General features: G+C 46.1%; 1 protein-coding gene across 4 annotated transcripts in view; it reads left to right on the top strand.

The window, feature by feature from the left end:
• ADGRG2 (adhesion G protein-coupled receptor G2) overlaps positions 1 to 18,386 on the top strand; it is a 71,270-nt gene that overhangs the window by 28,920 nt on the left and 23,964 nt on the right. For 2 of the 4 annotated variants that reach the window (XM_068144739.1, XM_068144740.1), the window contains exons 4-15: positions 1,074 to 1,115; positions 4,422 to 4,460; positions 5,692 to 5,736; positions 5,850 to 5,882; positions 8,136 to 8,177; positions 8,885 to 8,932; positions 11,136 to 11,203; positions 12,951 to 13,024; positions 14,975 to 15,014; positions 15,112 to 15,146; positions 16,541 to 16,623; positions 18,115 to 18,175. In XM_068144739.1, the coding sequence (XP_068000840.1) occupies positions 1,074 to 1,115; positions 4,422 to 4,460; positions 5,692 to 5,736; positions 5,850 to 5,882; positions 8,136 to 8,177; positions 8,885 to 8,932; positions 11,136 to 11,203; positions 12,951 to 13,024; positions 14,975 to 15,014; positions 15,112 to 15,146; positions 16,541 to 16,623; positions 18,115 to 18,175 (610 nt within the window). The remainder of the gene's footprint in view (positions 1 to 1,073; positions 1,116 to 4,421; positions 4,461 to 5,691; positions 5,737 to 5,849; positions 5,883 to 8,135; positions 8,178 to 8,884; positions 8,933 to 11,135; positions 11,204 to 12,950; positions 13,025 to 14,974; positions 15,015 to 15,111; positions 15,147 to 16,540; positions 16,624 to 18,114; positions 18,176 to 18,386) is intronic. The other 2 variants (XM_068144742.1, XM_068144743.1) reach the window with 2 other exon arrangements.

Raw genomic sequence — 18,386 nt, 5'->3', positions numbered from 1 at the left:
TCTGCAAAAACAGCTGTGTGAATAGAATAGAATAAACCAGGTTGGAAGGGACCTCCAAGAAGGCACAGTTCATAGTCATAGAATTGTCAGGGCTGAAAGGGACCTCAAGGATCATCCAGTTCCAACCCCCCCTGCCATGGCCAGGGACACCTCACACTACAGCAGGTTGCTCACAGCCACATCCACCCTGGCCTTAAAAGCTTCCAGGGATGAGGCTTCCACCACCTCCCTGGGCAACCTGTGTCAGTCTCTCACCACCCTTATGGGGAAGAATTTCCTAACATCCAATCTCAATCTCTCCACTTCTAGTTTTGCTTCATTCCCCCCAGTCCTATCACTCCCTGACACCCTCAAAAGTCCCTCCCCAGCTTTCTTGTAGCCCCCTTCAGATACTGGAAGGCCACAATTAGTTCTCTTGGGAGCCTTCTCTTCTCCAGACTGAACAGCCCCAACTCTCTCAGTCTGTCTCCATAGCAGAAAAGCTCCAGCCCTCTGCTCATCCTCGTGGCCCTTCCCTGGACACCTTTCAGCACCTCCAGATCCTTCCTGTAACAGAGCCTCCATAATTGGACACAGTGTTCCAGGTGTGGTCTCACCAGAGCAGAGTAGAGGGGGAGAATCACCTCCCTGGCCCTGCTGGCTATGCTTCTCTTGATGCAGCCCAGGATGTGATGGGTTTTCAATTGTGGGTCCCTGTTGCATTTCTGGTTGTTGCTACTTAGTCTGTTCCACCTTCACTCAAACAAATGTCCTCAAAGTGTTTCTGAAGGTATTGGCAACGGAAGGGGCGTGGGAAAGCTCACAGCCTAGTCTGTGTCTTCTATAAACATAAAATTGGTAAGCAGAGGGGGGAGAAAACCCAACAACAAAAGAGTTCAGCTTTCAGCTTTCAAACAACCCTCAAATCCTGTTGCTGAATGGATGCAAAGTAGTTTTGCCAACCTCTTGAATGAAGGTGAGTAGCACATCTGCAGTGGTTGTGTTTAAAAAGAAATGCTGTGTGTCTATCTGCATGTGGACAAAGATACAGCGAAAACCTCTGTTCCTAATGAAGAATTCTTCTTCCTTTGTAGTTGAGACTACTGCTACATTGCCTGGCAGAACACAAATAACAGGTAACTTTGGGGTCCTGTGTAATTTTGCCCCCAGTTTTCTTTGTGTTTTAGAAAGAAGAATTCCTCTCTAAGTCATGGAGATAGTTTCATAGTTTCATAGTTTCATTCAGGGTTGGAAGGGCCCACACGGATCATCTAGTTCCAACCCCCCTGCCATGGCCAGGGACACCCCACACTAGATCAGACTGGCCAGAGCCTCATCCAGCCTGCTCTTAAACACCCCCAGGGACGGGGCCTCGACCACCTCCCTGGACAACCCATTCCAGGGTCTCACCACTCTCATGGGGAAGAACCTCCTCCTCACATCTAGCCTGAATCTCCCCACCTCCAGCTTCATTCCATTCCCCCTAGTTCTATCACTACCTGAGATCCTGAGAAGTCCTTCCCCAGCCTTCCTGTAGGCCCCCTTCAGATACTGGAAGGCCACAATTAGGTCACCTCGGAGCCTTCTCTTCTGCAGACTGAACAGCCCCAACTCCTTCAGTCTGTCCTCACAGGAGAGGTGCTCCAGCCCTCTGATCATCCTTGTGGCCCGTCTCTGGACACGTTCCAGCACCTCCACATCCCTCTTGTAATAGGGGCTCCAGAACTGGACACAGTACTCCAGGTTGGGTCTCACCAGGGCTGAGTAGAGGGGGAGGATCACCTCCCTCGACCTGCTAGCCACACTTCTCCTGATGCAGCCCAGGATCTGATTGGCCTTGCAGGCTGCAAGTGCACACTGAGAGCTCATGTTGAGCTTTTTGTCCACCAGCACCCCCAAGTCTCTCTCCTCAGGGCTGCTTTCCAGCCAGTCACTGCCCAGCCTGTATTTGTGCCTGGGATTGCCTCGACCCAGATGCAGGACCCTGCACTTGGCCAATATGTAAATATTTGCAAATGAATTTCCCATCCCATCCTTGTGGCTTATTAGCATACTTTGTGGTGCAAGCAGCATCAGGAATTTTCTAGAGAAAAGAAAATTCAGTATAGGTTGGGAACTGACCTGTTGGAGAGCAGTGAAAGGGAAGAGGACCTAGGGGCTCTAGAGGATGGGAGGTTGACCATGAGCCAGCAATGTGCTCTTGTGGCCAAGAAGGCTTAGGGCATCCTGGGGTGGATTAGAAGGGCTGTGGCTAGTAGGTGGAGGGAGGTTCTCCTGCCCCTCTACTCTGCCCTGCTGAGGCCAGATCTGGAAAATTGTGTCCAGTTCTGGGTACCTGAGTTCAAGAAGGACCTCAGGGAACTGCTTGAGAGAGTCCAGCTTAGAGCCACAAAAATGCTTGAGGGAGTGGAAGATCTTCCTTGTGAGGAGAGACTGAGAAAGCTGAGGGCTCTTTAGCTTGGAGAGGAGGAGCCTGAGGGGTGACCTCATTCATGTTGATAAAGATGTGCAGGGTGAGTGCCAAAAGGATGGAGCCAGGTTCTGCTGGATGATGCCCAATGCCAGCACAAGGGACAGGGGTAGAAGCTGAGGCATAGGAAGTGCCATGGAAACAGGCAGGAAAATGTTTTCCCTGTGAGTGTGACAGGGCCCTGGAGCAGGCTGCCCAGGAGCGCTGTGGATATTCACAACCCACCTGGATGAGTTCCTGTGTGATCTGCTCTAGATGCCCCTGCTCTGGCAGGGGGCTGGGATTGGATGGTCTTTTGAGGTCCCTTCCAGCCCCTAGCATTCTGTGTAATTCAGGTCTCAGAGGAGACTCCTGTTCTCCTTTCATTGCAGCAATTACATTTACATTTGTGTCCTTTGGAAAGAAGCTATTCCTAAATTTTCAGTAAGGCAAGCAAGGAGTCCCAAGAGTGATTAGCATGTTAGAAACTCCTTCTTTACTGTGCTTAACCAAAAAATTGTGAGGTTCTTCAGAAGCTTTGGTATCCTTGACTTATTAACTCTTCTACACCAGTAGGAAATGCTTTACAGCATGATTAGTGTGTTGTAAGTAGCTTTCAAATTCCAAGGGAAGATGCTGAAATACCACAGGACAACAGCATGTTAGGGTTGGAAGGGACCTCCAGAGATCATCGAGTCCAACCCCTCTGCCAGAGCAGGACCTGAAGTCTGCTTTTAAAATAGTGTTTCATATTTCATAGAATCACAGAATGGTTCAGGTTGGAAGGGACCTCAGACATTATCTACTCCAACTTTCCCACCATGGGCAGGGACTCCTCTCAACTAGACCCAGCTGCTCAAGATCTCATCCAAGCTGGCCTTGCAGCCAGATGTTTTTTAGCTTGTATTTGTGTGATATCTCGTTGGTGACACTGTCACAACCCACTCAGTGAACAAAAGGGCTAACTTTGAAGTGGCTCTGTGAACCAGATATCAAGTTTCCTAATTTCCTTTTGATCAAAATCCTGTCTGTAACTGACATCAAAAGATTCAGTGGCTGCTGTTAGCTGTATAAATAGCTGGCTGGCTCCTATCAAGATCAGAGTATGAATTAAGTTTTGGCAATGCTGCTTTGGGGTTGGTTTTTATTTTGCAGGATAGAAAAGAGAGCAGATAATGTGTGGGACAAATTTGAAATGGCAAGTCTCAGGGTTAATTATACAAAGTCTGAGAAGTTTTCTCCAGACCCAGAGTCTCCTTCTCTGGAAACTTTTCAAAACACACCTGCAGAGTTCCTGTGCAGCCTGCTCTAGGTGATCTGGCAGGGGGGTTGGACCCACTAATCTCTGGAAGTCCCTTCCAACCCCTAACATTCTGTCATCTGTTATATCCAGCCCTAGAAGAGTTCTTCTTAACCAGAGCCTCCTTCTCTGGAGTCTTCCAAAACCCACCTGGATGCATTCCTGTGCAGCCTGCTCTAGGTGATCTGTAGCCTGCCCTAGGTGCTCCTGCTCTGGCAGAGGTGTTGGACTGGATGATCTGTGGAGGTCTCTTCCAACCCCTAATGCTCTGTGATACCCAGCTACGCTTACCTTGTTATATTCACTTAATTCCCCTTCCCACAATTAACAAGACACTCAGGGTGGTGTGACATGTATCACACTCAGAGTAGTGTGTCATGTATCTTGGGCCAGTGATTTTTGTTTTCTTAACATTATATGATGCAAACTGTCCAGTACTTGTTGAAAAGTAACCATCTTAGGGTGAATTCTATTTGAATTCATAAAAATAAGGGATTTTTTTAATCAGAGGTTGTTAAATCTGCCCTTTTTTGACCACCTGGAAGTATTCCTCTGCTAAACAAGTGTTGCCCTCTTGTGGTGAATACAGGAAATGCAGAATGAGAGGATGTTGAGCGTGGTTCTGTGTCTGAAACTTCATCATCCTCTTCCCCCCCCCCCCCCTTTTCTTTTTTGGTCTGTCTGAAACAAAAGCCGAAAATTCAGGAGAATCAGCTGCAACGACCATTTCTGGTAAGGAAATCAGGAGTGTACTCATTATTGCAATGTTTGCTATTTCGTGGTAGATGAATCATAGAATCACAGAATTGTTAGGGTTGGAAGGGACCTCAAGGATCACCTAGTTCCAACCCTGAGATAGTGCAGAAGAGTTGTCAGGTAAATGAGTTCCAACATTTAAGGTTTTCATGGTTTATGTTTTGAAGAGTGCATTTTGCTTTGTAATTAAAGAAGTTATGCTTGAGGATGAAATAGTTCCAATTTGCTTGATCAGGAGCCTTTTGTCCAGTAAAGTTTAGAGTCTTGTATCTGGGAAAGAACAATCCCAAGCACCAGTATAGGCTGGGGACTGACCTGTTGGAGAGCAGCTCTGGTGAAAGGCATCTGGGGGTCCTGATGAACAACAGGATGAGCATGAGCGAGCAATGTGCCCTTGTAGCCGTGGATTCCAATGGCATCCTGGGAAGGATTAGAAGGACTGTGATTAGTAGGTGGAGAGAAGTTCTCCCTCCACCCACTGCTCTGGTGAGGCCACATCTGGAATACTGTGTCCAGTTCTGGGGCCCTGAGTTCAAGAGTGACCTCAGGGAACTGTTTGAGAGTCCAGCATAGAGCCCCCCAAGCTGCTGCAGTGGAACATCTCCCTGTGAGGCCAGGCTGAGGGAGCTGAGGGTCTGAGCTTGGAGCAGAGGAGCCTGAGGTCTGCCCTCAGTGCTGGTGGTATAGATGAGCAGGGCAGTGTGGGGAGGATGGAACCAGGCTCTGCTCAGGGATGTCCAAGGACAGGTCAAGGTGCACTGGGTGCCAGCTGGAACAGAGGTGGTGCCACAGGAACATAGAGAGAAACTTTTTCCCTGTGAGGGTGTCAGAGGCCTGGAGCAGGCTGCCAAGAGAGGTTGTGGAGTTTCCTTGTCTGGAGCCATTCCAAAGCCACCTGGCTGTGTTCTTGTGCGAGCTGCCCTGAGTGCTCCTGCTCTGACAGGGGGGTTGGGCTGGATGACCTTTGGAGGTCCATTCCAACCCCTAACATTCTGTGATTGTGGGACTGTTACTTGAATATAAATATTTGGAATAGTCTGACCACTCTTAAGAAGCACTGCAGTTGTTCTCAAAGCACAACTTAAGTAATACTCAGTTCCTGTTGGAAATTTTGCATGCTTGACCATTTTTCTCCAAAATTCACAGAAAGAAACCATTATATTAATTCCATTCTTACCTCTTTCCTCTCTCTTTTTTTGTTTTCCAGACTCTTCTCTTGTTACTTTTATCACCTATCCCATAAACTCTTCAGGCAAGATTTTTATTAATGTTTCTATTATGTAGATTTAGTTGGATGCAATTTGTTTAGATTTTTGTTTCAATTCATTTGTATCTAATTTACTGATACTAATTTTTACTCTTCAGATATGTCTTCAGAGGAGACCACACAATCTGCAGGTGAGAGCATGAAGAGAGGTAAGGTCTGAGGGGTGGTGTTTGTTGCATTGTTCAAAATTGGCCTTATTTTAATCAGAGTAAGTCCAAATTTTATCTTACATGGTCTTCAACTTCATATTTATCTACAATCTGTATTGTAAGTCCACATGGGCAGGATTTTGAAGTGCATTTAAATGCCACTGTGCTGATAACTTTTCCTTTCTATTTCAAAATATTGCAATGCCCAGACTGGACATATTTATTTTTCAGAGATTATGTAGGGTTTTGTTATCTCTGTAGATAGCATTTCAGTTTCCTGTACCTTCTTATACTGTTCAAAGGGTTTTACATAATTAAAAGGTACAGCACATGCCTTAGAGACACACAGTGTGTGTTCATGCTATGAGTTCATAGTATCATAGTATCAGTCAGGGTTGGAAGGGACCACAAGGATCATCTAGTTCCAACCCCCCTGCCATGGGCAGGGACACCCCACACTAGATCAGGCTGGACAGAGCCTCATCCAGCCTGGTCTTAAACACCTCCAGGGACGGGGCCTCAACCACCTCCCTAGACAACCCATTCCAGGGCTTCACCACTCTCATGGTGAAGAACCTCCTCCCCACCTCCAGCTTCATTCCATTCCCCCTGGTCCTATCACTACCTGAGATCCTGAGAAGTCCCTCCCCAGCCTTCCTGTAGGCCCCCTTCAGATACTGGAAGGCCACAATTAGGTCACCTCGGAGACTTCTCTTCTCCAGACTGAAAAGCCCCAACTCCTTCAGTCTGTCCTCACAGGAGAGGTGCTCCAGCCCTCTGATCATCCTCGTGGCCCTTCTCTGGACACCTTCCAGCACATCCATATCCCTCTTGTAATAGGGGCTCCAGAACTGGAGGCAGTACTCCAGGTGGAGTCTCACCAGAGCTGAGTAGAGGGGGAGAATCACCTCCCTTGCCCTGCTGGCCACACTTCTCTTGATGCAGCCCAGGCTCTGATTGGCTTTCCAGGCTGCAAGTGCACACTGAGAGCTCATGTTGAGCTTCTTGTCCACTAGCACCCCCAAGTCTCGACTCAGATGCAGGACCCTGCACTTGTCTTGAGGTTGGCTTGTGCCCACCTCTCCAGCCTGTCAAAGTCCCTCTGGATGGCCTCCTTTGCCTCCAGCGTGTCTGCTGCACCACACAGCTTGGTGTCATCAGCAAACTTGCTGAGGGTGCACTCAATGCCACTGTCCATGTCCCCCACAAAGATGTTGAACAAGACTGGTCGCAGGACTGATCCCTGAGGGACTCCGCTTGTCACTGGCCTCCACTGGGACATGGACCCATGGACAGCCACATAGGAGTTGCCAAATAGGATCAGTAAAGAAGATCACAGCAGCTTGCTAACCCTTTTTTTCCTTTCCTGATGCTTGCATTTGAAAACAAAGAGCAGCTTCATAGATTCATAGAATAGTTTGAGCTGGATGGGACATTAAAGATCATCCAGTTCCAGTCCCCCTGCTACAGGCAGGGACACCTTCCACTAGACCAGGCTGCTTGAGGCCTCATTCTTGAACCTGGCCTTGAGCACTGTTTCTGGAATTTAGGAACATTGTTAACAAAAAGCAGTAAAAGAGATCTAAGTGGATAAAGCATGAAGAGATTCTTGACCTGGTTATCCTCTCTGGTCATGGGCAAGAGCACCAGGTTGCTCAAGACCTCATCCAACCTGGCCTTGAGCGCCTCCAGGGAGGACACATCCACAGTGTCCCTGGGCAACCTGTTCCAGTGTCTCACCAGCCTCACTGGAAAGAATTTCTCCCTAATCTCCAGTCTGAGTCTGCCTTCATAGAATCATAGAATTGTCAGGGTTGGAAGGGACCTCAAGGATCATCCAGTTCCAACCCCCCTGCCATGGGCAAGGACCTCTCACACTAGAGCTTCCTCAAGCTTCAATCCAGTCCCTCTTGATCTGTCACTACAAGCCCTTGTAAAATGTCCAGCTTTCTTGTAGGACCCCTTCAGGTACTGGAAGGCTGTTCTAAGGTCTCCCCAGAGCCTTCTCTTCCCCCTCTCTTCTCTAGAGGTCCCTTCCAACCCTTAACATTCTGTGTGAAAGTAACTTAGTTCCCTTAGAAATGCTGATGTGCTTGCAGTTCTCCTAGGAAGACTGTCTAAAGCAGAAACTTATTTTTGTGCCATGCACTTCATAAGCTTTTAAAATTCCATCAGGAAACCTTAACTTTAAAACTTGTTTTCTTTATTTCTTTTTCCTTTTTATTTTTTTAACAGAAACTCTCCACATCACTGATTATTTCCCCACTACAACACCAGGTACGATTCATACATCACTGCTGAGCTGCTTCTTTGCTTCTCTAAAGTGAAGTGTGTGTAAGTTCAGGAGGTCTGCTCTCAAGTTGTGGGTTTTTTTTAATTGGATCTTTTTTCTTGGTATTACAGTGTCTCATATTAACAATCTGCTTGACTTCACATTGATCTCCAGGCTGGCAGAAGGTCTAGTTCTGCCATGCTTGGAATAATAGGATTGTCAGGGTTGGAAGGGACCTCAAGGATAATCCAGTTCCAACCCCCCTGCCATGGGCAGGGACACCTCACACTGGATCAGGTTGCTCACAGTCACATCCAGCCTGGCCTTAAAAAACTCCAGGGATGGGGCTTCCACCATTACCATTATTATCATTATCATTAGTAGTAGTGGTAGTAGTAGTATTCAAAATGAATTAATCAACCCCATCGTGCTTCACTCTGAATTACTGAGTCTTGGAAAATATTATGAGAATTGGCCTAGAGAAGCTATGAAGTAGATCTAAAAGGTAAAGACCTTTGCATTAAAACATTGAGTTGATTGTAAATATTCATAGATTGCTAGATTGGTTTAGGTTGGAAGGGACCTCAAAGATCATGTAGTTCCAACTCCCCTGCCCAAGGGAGGGACATCTATATGACTGTACAGGGTTTAAATTCAACTTTTTTACTCACTAATTTGTTTTTTTTTCCCTCTTCCCCTGAAAAAACTATAGGAGGAGAAACCATTTTATGCAACAGAACACCTGTCTGCAATTCTTCAGGTTAGTAGCTCTCTATTTTCCTTTTTTTCCCTTCCAAAACCTGGTCAGCAATTTTCTCTTGTGAACAATGAGTAAACCTTTATTTGCTATTATAACAGCAAATAAATAATTATTACAAATTGTTTGCTCTGTAATAAGTGTTATTGATAATCTAGGGAGATTTTTGTACATGTTCTGAAAAAAAAAGGAATATAAAATGTGGGGGTTTTGTGGCTTCAGTCTTCTGTTTCTTATCAAAGGATTGCAGATGAGAAGGGCAAACCTGAGCAAACAAGAGACTAGAACACTGTCATAGACACTAAGGTCTCCCATATTGAGCCTAACTCTGTGTCAGGAGTAGAAGTGATGTCTTTAGAAGAGTTATTGTGAAAGCCTGCATGTAGAGTAGAGTAGAGTAGAGTAGAGTAGAGTAGAATAAACCAGGTTGGAAGAGACCTTCAAGATCATCTCTGACACAGCTTGAGACTGTGTCCTCTTGTTCTGCTGCTGGGTGCCTGGGAGAAGAGACCAACCTCCGCCTGTCTACAACCTCCCTTAAGGTAGTTGTAGACAGCAAGAAGGTCTCCCCTGAGCCTCCTCTTCTCCAGGCTAAGCAACCCCAGCTCCCTCAGTCTCTCCTCATAGGGCTTGTTTTCCAAACCTCTCACCAACTTCGTTGCCCTTCTCTGGACGCGTTCAAGCAAGTCAACCTCCTTCCTAAACTGAGGGGCCCAGAACTGGACACAGGACTCAAGGTGTGGCCTAACCAGTGCAGTGTACAGGGGCAGAATGACCTCCCTGCTTAGACCTCCCTCTTGGCCACCTGGGCACACTGCAGGCTCATATTCAGCCTACCATCGACCAGTACCCCCAGGTCCCTCTCTGCCTGGCTGCTCTCCAGCCACTCTGACCCCAGCCTGTAGCACTGCACAGGGTTACTATCATAGAATGGTAGGGGTTGGAAGCCAACTCTGGAGATCAAGTCCAACTCCATTACAAAAGCAGCAGCACCTAGGGCGGGACACGCAGGAACACATCCAGATGGGTCTTGAAAGTCTCTCTGGAGAAGGAGACTCCACAACCTCACTGGGCAGCCTGTTTCAGTTCTCCATCACCCTCAACATGAGTAGCTCCTCATGTTGAGGAGCATTCTGTGTTCTAGCTTGTGCCCATTGACCCTTATTCTATGTTTAGCCTTGGGTTTTTTAGTTAGTTTCACCACAAGCAGCAAATTTAGCTGATTTCTTGCACATCACTGACTGACTGCTTCACTAGTACAGAATCAAGCCTCAAATAAGAAGTCTGAATTTATTTCATGCTACAGTTTTGGGCATACTGTATGTACAAAGTGTGGCAGAACAGACAGACAAAGGAAATTGGAAAGAGCAGTGATGTTCCATTTATGTGAGTGAACAAAAATACAGTCACAGATTGGGATTTGATGCATATTTCTGCCTTCCAAAACACTTAAACAGCTGCTGTGAAAAGTACTGAAGAAAATTCATAGAATGGTTTGGATTGGAAGGGACCTCAAAGATCATCTGGTTCCAAGCCCCCCTGCTATGGGCAGGGACATCTTCCACTAGCTCAGGTTGCTCAAGGCCTTACCCAACCTGGCCTTGGATACCTCTAGGGAGGGCAACCTGTTCCAGTGTCTCACCATCCTCACTCTAAAGAATTTCTTCCTAATCTCCAGTCTAAATCTCCCCACCCTCACTGTACGTCTCTCTCTCTCTAGCTTGCACTGAGTGTGCAGCTGCAAGAAGAGAAGTGTCATAGAAGTTCCTTATGTCTATCAGCTCTCAAGGACTGTAGAAAGATGCTCTGAACTGTGGTATGCTGAAAGTTCTTTAACCCCTAAGGGAACACCACATAGTCTTTACCCCCACATTTTATTCTCATTGCAGGAGTTGGATTTGTGTTCATAGTAATATGCAGTGCAGATTGTCTGCTTTGGAAAAAAAAACCAAAAGAGCTAGAAGGAATTCAGAAACAGCCAGCAAATAGCCATACAGAAAAGAAGGAATCTATTGGACTGCTTCATTTGTGGCTATAGGAAGTGAAGAGATGAAAGAACAATTAATTGCAAAGGGGAAGCTGGTCTTAAGTGTTTTCATTTTCCTTCTGTTGTGATACAAGACAGGGAGTTTCAGATTTCTCACCCAATTTTACATCCTGTGCTTTAGCATTGATTTATTTAACCTTTTCTGCTTTTTGGTTGTAGTGTTCTACGTGGGCAAGGTGAAACTTCAGGCAAGTGAAGAAAGTGACACGTCACTAAATGTAGACATAGTAAGTGACCTCTCTTAAAATGTTGTTGTGATGAAGGCTCTTTGTCTACACTTAAAGTGCTGACACCCTGAAATGTTGCCTACTGTGTCTTTATAGTTTCCTTTTATTTGACTTCAAGTCCAGTTTGCAGTGCAAGTTACCATTTGCAGGGATTAGATCTGCTCTCTCTGCAGCTGTATTTTAGAATTCCAGCTGACTAAATTCACAGCTTCACAGATTGCATTAGGTTGGAAGGGTCCCTTGAAGGTCATCTTGTCCAACCCCTCTGCAGGGAACAGGGACACTTCCAACTAGCTCAAGCTGCCCAGGGACACATCCAGTCTGATCTTGAATGCTTCCAGGGACATGGCCTCAACCACATCCCTGGGCAGCCTGTTCCAGTATTTCACCACTCTCACTGTAAAGAACTTCCTCCTGATGTCCAACCTAAATCTCCCCTGCTCCAGTTTCAAACCATTGCCCCTCATCCTGTCACTGCAAGCCCTTCTAAACAATCCCTCCCCAGCCTTCCTCTAGGTCCCCTTCAGATATTGAAATGTAGATCTAAGGTCTCCCCAGAGCCTTCTCTTCTCCATGCTGAACAGCCCCAATTCTTTAAGCCTGTCTCCATAGGAGAAGGGCTCCAGCCATCTGATCATCTTGGTGGCCCTCTTCCAGACCCACTCCAGCAGGTCCATGTTTCTCTTGTGTTTGGGACCTCACATCTGGACACACTACTCCAGCTGTGGTCTCATGAGAGCAGAGTAGAGAGGGAGAGTCACCTTCCTCATCCTGCTGGCCACACTGCTTTTGATGCAGCCCAGGACAGGGCTGCATTCTGGGCTGCCAGCCCATCTTACAGATTTAGATCATTCCTATTGTATCTTTCACCTCAGTTCTTGAGTTCTTACTCCAGGATTCAAAGTTGTCTGTTCCTTATGTCTATTATGAAGCTTGTCCCATTGCTTCACTTACAGTTGGAAAGTTGGTTCAGTGTCTGCTCTAAGCTGTATTTGTTGCAAACTAAGCCAAATTCCTCTTCTTCCAGCGTGAGATATAGAACCATAGAATGGTCCAGGCTTCAAGGGACCTCCAAAGGTCATCCAGTCCAATCTCCCCACACTCAGCAGGGGCATCCTCCACTACTACATCAGGTTGCCCAGGGCCTTGTCCAGCCCCACCTTGAATATCTCCAGGGATGAGACCTCAACCACCTCCCTGGGCAACCTGTTCTAGTGTTCCACCACCCTCACAGTAAAATCTTCTTCCTGATACCCAGTCTAAATCTGTCCTTCTCTAGTTTGAAGCCATTGCCCCTTGTCCTATCACTGCAGGCCTTTGCAAACAGTCTCTCTCCATCCTTCTTGTAGCTCCCTTCAGGTACTGGAAGGCTGCTCTTAGGTCTCCCTGGAGCCTTCTCTTCTCTAGGCTGAACACCCCCAGTTCCCTCAGCCTGTCCTCATAGCAGAGGTACTGCAACCCCCTGATCATTTTTGTGGCCTTCCTCTGGTCCCTCTCCATCAGGTCCATTCCTTCCTATATCTTGCCCAAATTAGATGCTATTATTTGATCCAGACTAAGTGAGCCAATTCCTTCCTTGAGTTGTGACAACCATCTCATGGTAAATATTTGTGGCACTGTGTTGATGAGCAGATGTGGGATTTGTCTTTGGAATTTCAGCCTATTGAAGTGTGTGAAATTAACACCTTTCTTTAAAGGCTAAAACCCAACTGAGTTTACTTAGCTGTGGAATCTTTGTTTCTAACAGATTAATAACATCAGCACCAATGATCAAATTACAAAATTAATTGCAATTCCAGCACCCACCCTGCAAGAGCTGAGGTAAGTAATTTTGAATGAAGGATTAAATCTTTTATATCTGGGGATAAAAAAGGTCAAGTGAGACCTCCCATGTGCTTAGCAACCTCTGCCCTTGGCATTATTCCTGCATTCTATATATCAAACATTTCAGAAGTTGTATCGCATAAAGTTCATAGATTCACAGAATGGTTTAGATTGGAAGGGACCTTGAAGATCATCTAGTTCCCAACCCCTGCCATGGGCAGGGACACCTCCCACCAGCCCAGGTTGGTCAAGGCCTTATCCATCCTGGCCTTGAACATCTACAGGGAGGCCTTGTTTATATGCTGATGATCTTACTACTAGTAACAATAATTAATGATAATCACAGAAGGGTTTGAAGGGACCTCAAAAGATCATCCAGTCCAGCACCCCTGCTAGAGCAGGAGCACCTAGAGAAGCTCACACAGGAATATATCCAGGTGGGTTTGGAATGTCTCCAGAGAAGGAGACTCACCAGCCTTTCTGGGCAGCCTGTTCCAGAGTCTGGCACCCTCACAGGGAAAAAGTTTTTTCTTTCTGTTCACAATAACACCTGAAGGCATGAGCTGTGGATTGCTAAGAGTGCCAGTCTGGCTGATGCTCTTCTTGAGTAAAGGAAGAGCATGAAGGTTTTTATAATTTCAGGGATATGGATTGTCTTGTAGAAAGTTGCTAAGAGCACTTTCTTAGCTGATTATAGGAAAAATTTATATCCTGCAAGAGTGGTCAGGCATCGGAACAGGCTGCCCAGGGAGGTGGTGGAGTCACCATCCCTGGAGGTGGTCAAGAAACCTGTGGGCATGGCACTTTGGAATGTGGCTTAGTGGCCATGGTGGTGTTGGATTGATAGAATAGAATAAGAATTTAGAATAGAATAGAATAGAATAGAATAGAATAGAATAGAATAGAATAGAATAGAATAGAATAGAATAGACCAGACCAGGTTGGCCACCTGGGCACACTGCAGGCTCATGTTCAGCCTACCATCAACCATTACCCCCAGGTCCCTCTCTGCCTGGCTGCCTAAACTTGCTCTGAAAAAAAACAAAAGATTAAATTGGCTAACAGGTCTTGTTTGTAGAAGAAATCCTTGTTTCTTACTCATCCTAGTTCTGTAGCTTTGGGTATAAATGTAAAATTCCATTCCAAATATTTGCTTGCCAGAATTCATCACTGAACTTTATCTTCTACTGTCTATTCCGAGAAGGATATAGATGTGCTGGAACATGTCCAGAGAAGGGCCATGAGGATGCTCAGAGGGTTGGAGCTCCTCTGCTATTAAGACAGGGTTAGGGCTATTCAGTCTGAAGTGGAGAAGGCTCTAAGGAGACCTTCTTGTGGCCTTCCAGTATCTGAAGGGGGCTACAAGAAAGCTGGTGAGGGACTTTGTAGGGTGTCAGGGAGTGATAGGACTGGGGGGGATGGAAAAGAAATAAAAATGGGTAGATTCAGCTTGGATGTGAGGAAGAAGTTGTTCCCCATGAGGGTGGTGAGAGACTGGCACAGGTTGCCCAGGGAGGTGGTGGAAGTCTCCTGCCTGGAGGTTTTTGCAGCCAGGCTGGCTGTGGCTGTGAGCAACCTGCTGTAGTGTGAGGTGTCCCTGGCCATGGCAGGGGGGTTGGAGCTGGATGATCCTTGAGCTCCCTTCCAACCCTGACAATTCTCTGATTCTAAATCATTTTTAAAGAAGTGGATTGATGTTAAAATACGTGGGGACAGAGGTTTAAACTTAGTTTGTGGAGTGACTAATAAAAGGCAACTTTAAAAATCTTAATTCTTTGAAAAGTGGTTTTACACTATTAGAACTGATCTGATTTGAAAAGAATAACCACTAATCCACTGGATTGTTTTTTTTCTTCAGTAGTTGCTTGTTTTTTTCATGGTGTTGTAATTGTCTTTAGACTAAACAGAACTAAAATCTCCCATAATGCTAACTTTTTTATTTCAAAGTATTTCAGAGTTCAACAAAACCTTGCAAGCAGTAAGTGAGGTAAGATTACTGATTGTTACTCTTTGACAAACTTGAGCTTCAGTCCTCTTTTCTCCTTGGTGACAAAACAATCTTCTCTTTTCTCTTGTCATTACAGTCCTCTGTTATGGAATGCAGTGCAGAAAATCAGAGGTTTGTTGCTATTTTTTTCCCTTCTTTAATGTTCATATAATTAAAAGCTGTTCTATTGTCTTGTGGTCTATCAAGCTTGAATGGCTATGGAACAGAGGAAAACCCAAGTGTTATAGGATGTGAAGTTTGAGAAACAGGCTGGAGAAATATATGTAGGCTGACAGAGAAATTCTGATCCCATTATTCTTACAGAATTAGTGATTTAATTTTTTAGCTTTTCAATTATTTCCTTTGTTTTTAATTATTAAATCAAGCTCTGTTGCTTTTCATTCACCTGGTGAAGCACTGGTTTGTTTGCCGTCAGATTTTTTTTTTCCCTTGCATCTGTCTGTTAGCTAAGTCACAACAATTTAACCACTTAAGGCAGAGGGATTTGGGACCAGCAGAATTCCAGAGAATTCCAGAGCTTGTGAATACAATGTGTCATTTAGAGTTCAGATACAAACACATTAATCATAGAGTCATACGGGTTGGAAGGGACCTCTGGAGATCACAGAATCACAAAACATTAGGGGTTGGAAGGGACTTCCAGAGATCATCCAGTCCAAGCCCCCTGACAGAGCAGGAGCACCTAGAGCAGGTCACACAGGACTGTATCCAGGTGGGCTTGGAATGTCTCCAGAGAAGGATACTCCACAACTTCTCTGGGTGGCCTGCTCCAGGGCTCTGGCACCCACACAGGGAAGAAGTTTTCCCTTCTGTTCCTGTGGCACCTCCTCTGCTCCAGCTGGCACCCAGTGCCCCTTGTGCTGTCCTTGGACATCCCTTAGCAGAGCCTGGCTCCATCCTCTCCACACTGCCCTGCACATCTTTATAAGCATGAATGAGGGCGCCCCTCAGGCTCCTCTTATCAAGTCCAACTCCCCTGCCAAAGCAGGATCACCTAGGGCAGGCCACACAGGCAGGGTTTCAAGTCCTAGATCCATAGCTGTGGATATGTAGTTACATGCTTAATTGTGTTGTTTGAGTTCTGTCTAAAGTCAAGAGAAGAGTGGGTTTCCCCAGGGGATAGAGGTTTCATACACACTGCACTGCAGCCACCTAGGACACTTGACAGTCCCTCCCTTGCATTTTTGTGCAGTCAGGGTGGAGATGATGATATTATCTGTACAAACTGTCAACTCTTTCATGGCTGTCCTCAATTAGGGGGAGCCCCATTCAGGAATCAACAATGTTTGTAGAGAAAAGAGAAAATAAGCTGCTGCAAAATGATCTGCTACTGATCTGCTCTCTTTAGCCTGAGGTTTTAAGCATTAAAAATGTGACAACTTGTGCTTTCACATTTAGCATTTGAGATAATCTGCTCTCACTTAGCATCTGATGTTAGTGTCATGTGTTGGAAAGGTGAGGCAGATCTGGTTATTGAGTCTAAAGCTTTTTTCTTCTCGTTATAGTATCCAGTGTCATTTCATCATCAAGCTGGCTGAGAGAGAGAATATTAGCAGTTTAACAGACAAAGCAGAAGTAAGCCAAATTGGTAAGTTATGCTTTAAGCAGTCTCAGATTGCATTTAATACTATCACAGAATAGTTTGGGTTGGAAGGGACCTCCAAAAGTCACCCAGTCCAACCCCACTGCAGTCAGCAGGGACATCCTCAGCTAGATCAGGTTGCCCAGAGCCCTGGCAGGCTTTCCTTTGAATATCTCCAGAGATGGGGCCCCAAATCTCATGGTGCAGAACTGGTTCCTAACATCCAAACTAAATCTCCTCTTCTTTAGTTTGAATTCATTGCCCCTTGTCCTATCACTGCAGGCCTTTGTAAACAGCCTTTCTCCATCCTTAATCTCCAAGTAGTGAAAGAAAAGATTGTTATTTCTTTTTAGGTAACAAGATTTGGGTGTAAAATTCCTGGAGAACATAAATGTTCCTGCAATGGCAACCCTGAATTGCCAAGTTTATAAAGTAGCCCTTTCTAAGTGACATTGTGATGGTAGGGAGAAGTGATTCATTTCATTGGTCTCTTTGTTTCCAAGATGTAGCTTTATGTTTTTCTTTCTTTAAAACAACACAAAGGGAAACCAGTGCTTGTCAGGCATGGAGCAGAAATCTTGGGGCATTCTCACTGGTGAGGATCATACAATCATGGAATGGCTTAGGTTGGAAGGAATCTCAGAGATAATCTACTCCAACCTCCCCGCTATGGGCAGGGATTCCTCTCAGCTCGACTCAGCTGCTCAAGGTCTCATCCAGCCTGGCTTTCAACACCCCCAGGCAGGAGGCAGCCACAGCCTCCCTGGGCAGCCTGTGCCAGAGTTTTCACCACCCTCATACTGAAGAACTTCTTCCTGAGCTCCAGTCTAACCCTACTCTCTCTCAGCTTCAAACCATTTCCCCTTGTCCCATTGTTAGACACCCTGATGAGAAGTCCCTCTGCAGCCTTCCTGTAGGATCTTTTCAAGTACTGGCAGGCAGCTCTAATGTCCCCCTGGAGTCTTCTCTCTGCTGAACAACCCCAGCTCCCTCAGCCTGTGCTCACAGCAGTATCACAGTATCACTTAGGTTGGAAAGGACCTTGAGGATCATTGAGTCCAACCTATCAACACAGACCCCATGACTAGACCATGGCACCAAGTGCCACGTCCAATCTCCCCTTGAACACCTCCAGGGTCGATGACTCAACCACCTCCCTGGGCAACCCGTTCCAATGACGAATGACTCGCTCGGTGAAGAACTTCCTCCTCACCTCGAGTCTGAACCTCCCCTGGCGCAGCCTGAGACTGTGTCCCCTTGTTCTGGTGTTGGTTGCCTGGGGGAAGAGGCCAACCCCTTTCCGGCTACAACCACCAGAGCAGCAGAGGTGATGCAGCCTGGTTTTCAAATGTCATTTCAGAAAAGAACCATCAAAATCAATGATGCAATACACACCTTTAAAAAACATAAAGCATGCTGATTTGAAGATCCTACTTAACAGTATTAGCAATTTAGTGCTTCAGGCTAAACCAGGTCAATGTTTCTTTGTCATTGCAGATCGCTGTTGCTGTTCATCACTGAAGTATTGTTCCTTGACTGCTGAAGAATTACAAATGTAGTAAGTAGATGGAATGCCATCCAGAGGGACCTTGACAGGCTGGAGAGGTGGGCCCATGACAACCTCATGAGGTTCAACAAGACCAAGTGCAGGGTCCTGCAGCTGGGTTGAGGCAATCCTAGGCATCAATATAGGCTGGGCAGGGACTGGCTTGAGAGCAGCCCTGAACAAAAGGACCTGGAGGTGCTGGTGGATAAGAAGTTCAACATGA

The sequence above is a fragment of the Melanerpes formicivorus genome, unplaced genomic scaffold (assembly GCF_026170545.1).
Source record: "Melanerpes formicivorus ecotype bairdi unplaced genomic scaffold, bMelFor1.0.p_v2 SCAF_11, whole genome shotgun sequence".
Taxonomy (NCBI): Eukaryota; Metazoa; Chordata; class Aves; order Piciformes; family Picidae; genus Melanerpes; species Melanerpes formicivorus.
This window is presented reverse-complemented; position numbering and strand designations above follow the sequence as displayed.